Source organism: Mchenga conophoros, linkage group LG4, assembly GCF_057382185.1.
Source record: "Mchenga conophoros isolate Kocher_MC1m ecotype Shallow Benthic linkage group LG4, M_conophoros_male_GT1.1, whole genome shotgun sequence".
NCBI classification, from domain to species: Eukaryota; Metazoa; Chordata; class Actinopteri; order Cichliformes; family Cichlidae; genus Mchenga; species Mchenga conophoros.
Window position 1 is genome coordinate 16656730 of NC_140529.1, and position 10554 is coordinate 16667283.

At 40.1% G+C, this 10554-nt stretch overlaps 1 protein-coding gene across 2 annotated transcripts; it reads right to left on the reverse strand.

The window, feature by feature from the left end:
- Positions 1-749: 749 nt before the first annotated feature.
- LOC146575818 (butyrophilin-like protein 10) lies at positions 750-10195 on the reverse strand. 2 transcript variants are annotated; one of them, XM_085270696.1, is made up of 5 exons: positions 10078-10195; positions 7769-8107; positions 7535-7570; positions 4522-4806; positions 750-4400 (listed from the first exon to the last, which is right to left on the reverse strand). In XM_085270696.1, the coding sequence occupies exons 1-5, from the start codon at positions 10145-10147 to the stop codon at positions 4243-4245; spliced, it is 888 nt and encodes a 295-aa protein (XP_085126822.1). In that variant the 5' UTR covers positions 10148-10195; the 3' UTR covers positions 750-4242. The 2 variants fall into 2 exon arrangements, with proteins under 2 accessions (XP_085126822.1, XP_085126823.1); XM_085270697.1 differs by lacking the exon at positions 7535-7570.
- Positions 10196-10554: the final 359 nt, after the last annotated feature.

Below are 10554 nucleotides of genomic sequence, written 5' to 3' on the forward strand. Positions count from 1 at the left end.
TAAATGAGGGACCAAGATAATAATAATGAATAATGTATTGATCCCCGAGGGAAAATCCCTCTCTGCATTTAACTCATTCACTCAGAGAAGGAGTGGGAAGCCACTGGGCACCCAAAGAGCAGTGCGTAGAGACAGCACCTTGCTCAGGGGTACCTCGGGGGAGCCGTTCAGTGGATTCGAACCCCCAACCTTCCAATCATAGGACCACCACTGTACCTACTGAGCTATCCTTGCCCATAACTCTAGAGTATTCACATTTCTCTGTGTAAAGGCGGCTGATCTGACAGTGTCCACGACTCATAAATAATTTCTAAAACTCATCAATAGCCTGAGATGTCTTCAGAAAAATAAAACATCTCCATCTCTACAAACTACAAAGAAACGCTGCAGTAAAAATGAAAGAAAACCATCAGCATGGCTCCTCAGGCTCACAGTCTATGATGGGGCAGGCAATTAATTCTCCCAAGGGCCCACATAAGAAACTGGGACTGGGAAGTTCTGGCAGATCACGGTCACATATTCTAGTCTTGTATCTCTATTCAAACTTTTTGGAATGAAGTTTAAGTAATAAGTTACTTAAGTGGCAGGTAATTTCAGACTGACATAAGTCATTTCAGTCTGCATGCATCAAAACCCTTCAGATTCATACAATTTTGTTTTTAACGTTTTCTGTAATAATTATTTTATTATTTGATTTTGATCATTTAGTTGATAATTATCCCATGATCTCTTGGGAGTGAGGCTCACCTCGTGCTCTGACATCTCCACACCTGTCTGCGTGGCCAGGTCCCAGTGGCTCTTCTGGCTGAAGTTGAGGGCCAGGCTTGGGTCCGGGTGGATGTCCACCAGCAGCTCAGCAGGCGAATCTGAAAACAGACACTGACGGCCAAACTCGCAGCGGTGCTTGGAGTAAGCATAAGTGTTTTCCATGCTGCCATGAAAACACAGAAGAGCCTGCTCTGTACTTGATTCTCTTAAGTACAGAGGTGGGAAGTGACGCAATACAAATATTTTGTTACTGCTGCATTATGTGGTGTGAAATTGTGCCTATAAATCAATTTCCAGTAGACAAAAACCTGTTGATGAAAGTCAGAGAAAGTGGTTGGCAATCTATGAGATTCAAAGTCAAAGCGTACTTAAAAGTCTATTCCTCCAGAATTTAAAAATATTACATGAGGCATAATGAACCAGAATGACTGTTTGCTATAAGGAAAGGACTTTACCCATTTAAGCTTTAAAACACCATGACACCAAAATAACTTGTTAGTTCTATAAAGTGCTTTGAGTGCTCAGATACAGTAAAAAACAAAAAGCGCTATATGAGAACCAGACAATTTACCATAGATGAGCCCAGACAAACAGCACATCCTTGTCTTATCCCCTTTTTGATTTCAAATATCGGACATGCTCCATGACATAAAGCTACTGAGCTATTGATAGTTATATAGCATCCCAATTACCTGGTTTTAAGGAACGTGTGAATAAATCACTGTCGTCAAGCAGATGAGAGGCTTTTTATTAATCTGTACGGATCAGGTAATACCGCTCTTCTTCTCAGCTTCTGTCCCCACACACCTAACTTCCTTTCAGAATTCCTCCACCAATCACAGGGCAGGGAACAGAACGCTACCAGGTGCTTCTCCGTACATGAATAGGTGTATTTTTTTTCCATTACTGACTTTGTTTGCCATATCTGTGCATCCTTCAAGTTTCCAAAAGCAGCTGTTAGATCAGCTTAGTACAATTCAATATGAGTCCTTAACTACTGCACTGCTGGTTCACAGAATGCAGGTGGTCGCCCTCTGGTGGACTATGTGGTAACTGCATCTTGTAATTAGATTAACAAGAAAGACGCAAAGGAATAAAGCCACGAGGTTTAAAATGTTGATGTTAATCTTCCTTTTCTGACTTGTTTTTGATCCTGAACTTATATCTCATCTTAGCTGAAAAGAACTAAAATGGACCAGTGCCTGTGACATGCAAGAAGTAAAGCTGTTACTGGAGAATCATCCTTAACAAGAAAATCATCAGTGGAACAAAAAGAAAACAGACAGAAGCAAATCCTTCATCTTTATCTGCTGTGATGATCAATATCTGAGCTACACAAACATAACAGCCACACAAGTAGGATGTTTGGGTGCTTTTTATTTAAAAACTGCGATACAAATTTTTCATGTCATGAATTTGATCTTTTCTATTAATTCAGTAGTCAAAACATAATAATGATTAAACACATGGTAAAATATAATCAGCATTTTGATTGTAGCATTGCAATTAAGTATGTATAAGTAGTATAGTAGCATAGTATAAGTATGTCATTAGCAGTGTTGGGAAGGTTACTTTTAAAATTTATTCCACTACAGATTACAGAATACATGCCCCAAAATGTATTCTGTAATGTATTCCGTTACGCTACTCAATGACAGTAACGTATTCTGAATACTTTGGATTACTTAATATATTATCATGCTTTTTACAACTACGTGAATGTACTATTGCTGTGTGATTTATTACTGTTACTGAAGGTCCCAACCGTAGTAAAGGGACCTCTGACTAATACGTCGGGTTCCGTGTAGGGCTGTAGCTGAAAAAGTTGCTTTACTTTGTTGTCTGGGTCAAGTTTGCTAGCGAGAGACAGAGAGAGGCGTTGAAAGGCTGCTCCAACGGAACTTATTGTTTCGGAGGAAAACACGAACACGGTGTACAGTCGAGTCTTAATAGCTTACTTACAACTGGGCTCGTCAGGCACTCTTCTTGGCTGCAGTGGTTATTATTATATTTACATGCTCCCAGCTCCCGTTTCTGCTCAATGACAACTCTACTTTTCCACTCGCCTTTTTCTCCCTCCTCGCGCTCACAGACACATAACACATAACCACGGTTGCCATGCTACCGCCTGGAACAACAGAGCATAGCTGTCAAACAAAACCCAAACAGTCCTGACCCGACTCAATATTAAACAGGAAAGTACCGCCGTGTAATCATTTATTTCAACAAAGTAACTGTATTCTGAATACCACCTTTTTAAACGGTAACTGTAACAGAATACAGTTACTCATATTTTGTATTTTAAATACGTAACGGTGGTACATGTATTCCGTTACTCCCCAAATCTGGTCATTAGCATTATCAGCTTTAACAGCACCAACATAATTCTGAAAGTCACCATTTTTATTGCTTGGAATCTTTTTAAAGTCATGTTTACAAATACAGACAAACTCTCCACAAACAAACTTACTCAACAAAAAAACCAACAACAAAGTAAGGCAAAAATAAAAAGAGAATCTGATCAAGAATGTGTTCAAGTTAAAATACAATCACAGCAGTTTAACAGCTTTGAGCGGCTTCTGGCTCATACAAACTGAGCAGCTGAGCTGTAAGAACGAAAAGCAGCTGATTTTGTCTCCACCTTTTAAAGCTTTTTAAATTATGTACAGTCTGGTTCTCTTGGATGAAGACTCATAAGCTGCCTTTGAGTGTTACAGGTTCACGTTCTGCTGATTTTAAGGCACTGTGTGGTGAATCCACAGCCCAAAGTCTCTCATGGTTTACTGTTTTCTGTCTGTGGTTTGAGTCCCTGAGCTTTTGGAGTTTAACACTTGGAGATGATCACAAACCAGGTGAGACCCACAGTAGTTCACTGTGAGAGTGTCCATTGCTGCTTTACTGACTGACCCCAACCGGTCGCAGCAGATGGCCCCGCCCCTCCCTCAGCCTGGTTCTGCTGGAGGTTTCTTCCTGTTAAAAGAGAGTTTTTCCTTCCCACTGTCGCCAAAGTGCTTGCTCATAGGGGGTCATATTGTAGGATCTACTGTACAATATAAAGCGCCTTGAGGCGACTGTTGTTGTGATTTGGCGCTATATAAATAAAATTGAATTGAATTGCATGTTAAGCCCATCACCCACCCACTGACCTGCCCCTGGTGCTGATGGGACACAGCATTAGTGATCATACAGCAGGACGATAAGATGGTCAGAGTGTGGAGACAATCGTTCAGCACTAACATCACCTTAAATGTCTTCTTGTACCTCTGCGGCAAATAGATAACTCAGAGTTTTTTGGGTTTTTTTTAAAGAATCACTCCTTCTCTTTTTAGCTTGACAAATTAGATAAATATGCCTAGAAATACCTGCTGTAAAAAAAAGAACTGCAGCCAATCCAGAGCATTATGATGATTAAACCAAAAGATTCATCCATAAAATACTGAGAATTTTACACCTCACACATACTGTATGTCAAAATTAATGCTGAATATGAAATCCATCATTATTCTCACCTCTCTGCCATCTTCTAATGTACTTTATAACTACAAACAGAACTGCAGTACTCAGAGCTCCACCACAAAATGCTGCTACAACCACAGCCACTCCACAGCAGGACTTCAGCTCAGCTGTTTTCTCTGAAACACGTTAAACAAAAAGTTAATACAGCACAGAACAGTAGACAGAACTACTGTTAAACAGCGTCTATTTAAAACCTGAAAATTCCACCAAGAATGAGAACAGAAGAAGAAATCTTACCACAGTGAGGCACGTAGATCTCATCATCAGTCACATGGCTGATCTCCTGCTGTGTGGCTACACAGCGGAAGACGTTGGTGTCTGTCTTGGTCACAGCGATGAGGAGGGTGACGTAGTAGCGGTCTCCTCTGTACGACACCTGCGGCTCCTCAGCGGGAAGGATGTTTCCATCGCTGTCCTTCCACTCCACCAAAGGCTTTGGAAAAGCACCTGGAACCTCACACTTCAGCAGCGCCCCGTCCTCCGTGATGTTCAGGATCCCAACAAAAGGCTTTGGAGCTGCACCTGTGAGCACAGCATGAAGCTACAGCTGCAGCACAAGGTCACGGAGACTAATATACTGTTATATTATATACTCTGTAATGTTATTGTTATTGAAAATGACATTTTCCTTAAATTAATCACCATAAAAAACTATCCAAAGTAAATTAAACAACAGTACTACAGTACAGAGAGTGCAGAATTATTAGGCAAGTTGTATTTTTGAGGAATAATTTTATTATTGAACAACAACCATGTTCTCAATGAACCCAAAACACTCATTAATATCAAAGCTGAATGTTTTTGGAAGTAGTTTTTAGTTTTAGCTATTTTAGTGGGATATCTGTGTGTGCAGGTGACTATTACTGTGCATAATTATTAGGCAACTTAACAAAAAACAAATATATACCCATTTCAATTATTTATTTTTACCAGTGAAACCAATATAACATCTCCACATTCACAAATATACATTTCTGACATTCAAAAACAAAACAAAAACAAATCAGCGACCAATATAGCCACCTTTCTTTGCAAGGACACTCAAAAGCCTGCCATCCATGGATTCTGTCAGTGTTTTGATCTGTTCACCATCAACATTGCGTGCAGCAGCAACCACAGCCTCCCAGACACTGTTCAGAGAGGTGTACTGTTTCCCCTCCTTGTAAATCTCACATTTGATGATGGACCACAGGTTCTCAATGGGGTTCAGATCAGGTGAACAAGGAGGCCATGTCATTAGTTTTTCTTCTTTTATACCCTTTCTTGCCAGCCACGCTGTGGAGTACTTGGACGCGTGTGATGGAGCATTGTCCTGCATGAAAATCATGTTTTTCTTGAAGGATGCAGACTTCTTCCTGTACCACTGCTTGAAGAAGGTGTCTTCCAGAAACTGGCAGTAGGACTGGGAGTTGAGCTTGACTCCATCCTCAACCCGAAAAGGCCCCACAAGCTCATCTTTGATGATACCAGCCCAAACCAGTACTCCACCTCCACCTTGCTGGCGTCTGAGTCGGACTGGAGCTCTCTGCCCTTTACCAATCCAGCCACGGGCCCATCCATCTGGCCCATCAAGACTCACTCTCATTTCATCAGTCCATAAAACCTTAGAAAAACCAGTCTTGAGATATTTCTTGGCCCAGTCTTGACGTTTCAGCTTGTGTGTCTTGTTCAGTGGTGGTCGTCTTTCAGCCTTTCTTATCTTGGCCATGTCTCTGAGTATTGCACACCTTGTGCTTTTGGGCACTCCAGTGATGTTGCAGCTCTGAAATATGGCCAAACTGGTGGCAAGTGGCATCTTGGCAGCTGCACGCTTGACTTTTCTCAGTTCATGGGCAGTTATTTTGCGCCTTGGTTTTTCCACACGCTTCTTGCGACCCTGTTGACTATTTTGAATGAAACGCTTGATTGTTCGATGATCAGGCTTCAAAGCTTTGCAATTTTGAGACTGCTGCATCCCTCTGCAAGATATCTCACTATTTTTGACTTTTCAGAGCCTGTCAAGTCCTTCTTTTGACCCATTTTGCCAAAGGAAAGGACGTTGCCTAATAATTATGCACACCTGATATAGGGTGTTGATGTCATTAGACCACACCCCTTCTCATTACAGAGATGCACATCACCTAATATGCTTAATTGGTAGTAGGCTTTCGAGCCTATACAGCTTGGAGTAAGACAACATGCATGAAGAGGATGATGTGGACAAAATACTCATTTGCCTAATAATTCTGCACTCCCTGTATACTGCAGTTACAGTACTGTTACAGGTGAGTGTTATCACATGACCGTAACCCACAGTGTCTCAGACTAAAGACAGATCTGGAGAAATCAACAGGCTGACGATGTCACTGATGTTTACATCTGCACTGTGTGCTACAACTCTGCACCCAGAGGCTGTGCACCATTCACTCATTTACACACAGAACTCTGAATAAAGCTTCAAATTCATGTGTCACAGAGAGACAAGGCCACACAACAACCTGTTCAGATTCTTCATGTTGCTGCTAACTGTGAGCTGTTCTGATTTGCAGATCTCACAAATCCATATTTCATTCCCAGCAGAACCCAGATTTGATCATTTTGAATTTGATGGCAGTTCCAGAAAATCTGAAGAAATCTCTGTGGGCAAGGGACTTCAATATTGTCCAGTCACAGGCCTCTTATACTGTACTTCCCCAAGATCATGCTAAACTGCACACTGGATCTATTAAAAGAAACATGGCTTCATAGTGGCAGAGTCTGAATACTGAACTTGGCAACATGCGGTGCAGATGTTTCACCATCATGCCTGTCACAAAGTCCAGCACATGCTCTCCTCAGCTCCCAGATGTTTATGGACCGCTGTTAAAAGAAGAGAGAATGCTGCACAAGGTGAACCTGACGCTGTACTTCCATTTTGGAGACATGTTGCTGCCATCAAATTAAAAAAGACCCCTTTTTCTTTTCCTAAAATATAATTTTTTGTCAGTTTAAACATCTGATATATTTTCTATGTTCTATTCTGAATGAAATATCATTTAATGAGACCTGAAAGTCGTGGTATTTTATTTTTATTCACATTTTACACACATTGGGGTTATAGATCAAAAACAGGGTTCAACACTGTTTCTCCTGATCTGTACTTAAATGCAGAGCATCACAGACTCTGATTTACTGAACTGTTTATGCTGTTCAGTATCAACATTTCTCAAATGATGCTCAGGCCTGCAGAGCTGCAGCACACGTTGCGGATATTAATGACATCATCACTCACCTGTGACGTCACCTGATCGGTCCTTAAAGACACGTTCTGAAAGGCAACAACAACACGTTTTCACTCTGCATCATCAGCTTATCTCCTGCTGTTTGCTTCGTGGTTACATCTGTACAATCTAACAGTGAGAGCCACCTCAGCATAAATGCAGAACTCTGTTATTACATTATTGGAGTGAGTAAAGCAGCGATCTTAGTTGTGTTTTCAGGATGTTTTCAAAAATGAAAAACTCACCAACGATGAGTTTAATGTTGAAACGTTGTTGCTTTGGGTGAAGATGTGGAATAATACAGGAGTATTCTCCACTGTCGACCAGCTTGGTGTTTCTGATGACTATGGAGGCGTTACCAAGCTTCAACTCTTCTGAGAAATGTGAGACCCGACCTTTGAACTGCTCATCTTGTCCCGGACGTCCGTTATTGTATTCGTCGCCAGCAGAGTACAGGAACACCTCCTTCTGACCATCTTTCTTCCAGTCAAAGACCTCATGTTGAAGGCTCAGCTTGGTGCTGAGGGAGCAGGGTAAGATGGCATCTCTTCCTTCTGGGACCAAAACTGTGACAACTCCCCGCCCTGAAGGATGAAGCATATTTTAATTCTTATGTTTCAATAAGTCAAAAGTCCTAAAACACATGTACGTAACCTCCAATGTCTAAAAGACGTTTTTCAAAAGTAAAAAAGTAGATCCAAGTTAATCCCAGTTTTAACATAAAACAATATTTAAAAAAACGATTCAATTTGTCATCACAAATTAAATCTACTCTTGAAGAGCAGCAGAGTTAGTCCTTAAAAAGATGCTTTTTGCGTTTTTCAGTTTGATGTAATTTCACTTTATTTTTTCTCAGTCACCTGGTTACCCAGCATGCCTCAGTGGTATAAATTTGCAATATGACATTTGTGTCTGTGGTTCTCCCTCATTCAGGACACAGCAGACTTGAGTGCAGAGGGCTTGTTTGTTTGTTTGTTTGTTTGTTTGTTTGTTTGTTTGTTTGTTTGTTTGTTTGTTTGTTTGTTTGTTTGTTTGTTTGTTTGTTTGTTTGTTTCCGCTGGCCAAGGGAAGGGACGCGTTTAATCCTTCCTCTGACAGAAAGTATTTTTCTATAGTGGAAATACACAGGACTGATACAGTAAACTCATTAATTCACAGTTAAATTGTCCGGTTGTATATACTTTTGTTATTACTACTACCAATACTACAACAACTAATAATAATAATATTATTATTATTATTAATAATAATAATAATAATAATAATAATAATAATAATAATAATAATAGTGATAATAATAAAAGTAAGAAGAAGAACCACTGTCCTCTCTTTTCTCCCTAAAACACTAAAGAGAGCTGAGAAACGTTGGAAACTATAAAATCAAACATATTTAAAGTTGTGGTTGATTAGCTGTTATAGTTTGTTCTTACCTATGCTGCCTTTTCTGACGTACAGTTTTCATTGTGGTTGAAAAGAAATGTTAAACCGTGAATTTAAGTAGTACAGACTTTACTTCGTTTTGGTCCACAGAAGTACCACCACCCGTAGGTTGGAAAGGCAAAAACTTCCTCTTTCACTCCAGAAAGAGGTCGTATCCAATAATCTGAGTAATCCAGTATGTATCTTTTATATTCTGGATTTATAAATTTTAAAATTACACATTTGTAACATAGATTAACAGCACTGTATAAATTTAGCTGAAAATAAAATTTATGATTTTTATTTTGGCCAGCACAGGTGTCACTTTTGGCTTCCAACCAAATCGTCTGAGATTTTCCCTGGTGCGGAACATCTTGTATTTTTTAATAATACTTTGTACTGTAGCCACTGGAACTTGAAAACATTTAGATATGGCCTTGTAGCCCTTTCCTGACTTGTGAGCAGCCACAATGCACAGCTGCAGGTCCTCAGTGAGAGCTGAGAAATGTTTTTTTCCACAATAATACGTCTTGTACATTGTCTTATTTTCTTTCGGCAGACACCTATGTCATTTCCAGTCAAAACAAAACTTGCTGGTTGAATAAAAGTAACTTTAACTAAAAATTTGCCATGGGTATGAATAATTATGGGCTTGACTGTTGTGTGTTTAATCATCATGTTTGAAGTACAGAGTTTCTTCAGTTCTGGTCAAGAGAAATAGGAGAAATAGCGCCCCCAATAGGTGTCCATTGCTTGTGGGAAGTGCTTTGCATCCGGTGTGTGTGTGAGATGAACTCACACACGTCGGAAAGAAGACTCAATGCAAAAATCCGACCCAATAGGCTTATGTTATGTACTTATGTGCCCTCTTGGAAATTAGATTTTTATTCAAAATTAGTTTTTTACCTAGATAAATAAAGGACTAATAAAACAAACAAACAAAAGCTGTCTTTTGAGTAATCCAGATACCACATTTTCCTCTACGATCTTTTATATTCTGAATTAAAATGACACATTTAAAACATTCAAATTTACACCACTGTATAAATTTTGCCGAAAATCGTATCCGTGTTTTTTTATTTTAAATTTCTCCGATCGCTAAATGAATGCAGTTACTAAGCATGAGTCTTCTTACCGTTTTCATGTCCTTTCGCAGACGCAGTTACAAGAACAAGGCAGAAATACAGAAACTCCTGAATGTCCATCTTTTTAACAAGTCCATACAGTAAGATGCGCAATTCACGAACTGGTGACTCGCTCCGCAGCTTGCTCTCTCTCTCTCTAACTCTCTGATTGGACAGTTTCAGCAGCTGTCATTTACTGTCGACTGCAGTCAGATGTTTCTCTCTAACTCTCTGATTGGACAGTTTCAGCAGCTGTCATTAACTGTCTGACTGCAGTCAGATGTCTCTCTCAAGCCAGCTGTTACTTTCTGAGTCTGTGAGTCCGCCAGGGTCCGCTCGGGTCGGAGTAGCGACAATTTCGTCATTAAGCATTAAGTCTCAAACTTAAGAGAGCATAAAAGTTTGACACCCCCCCCACCTTTGTTCTCTCTCAGTACAGATTGAGTACGACAGTTCTGCAGCCGGGCAAAGATGTTTGGAAGAGTGAG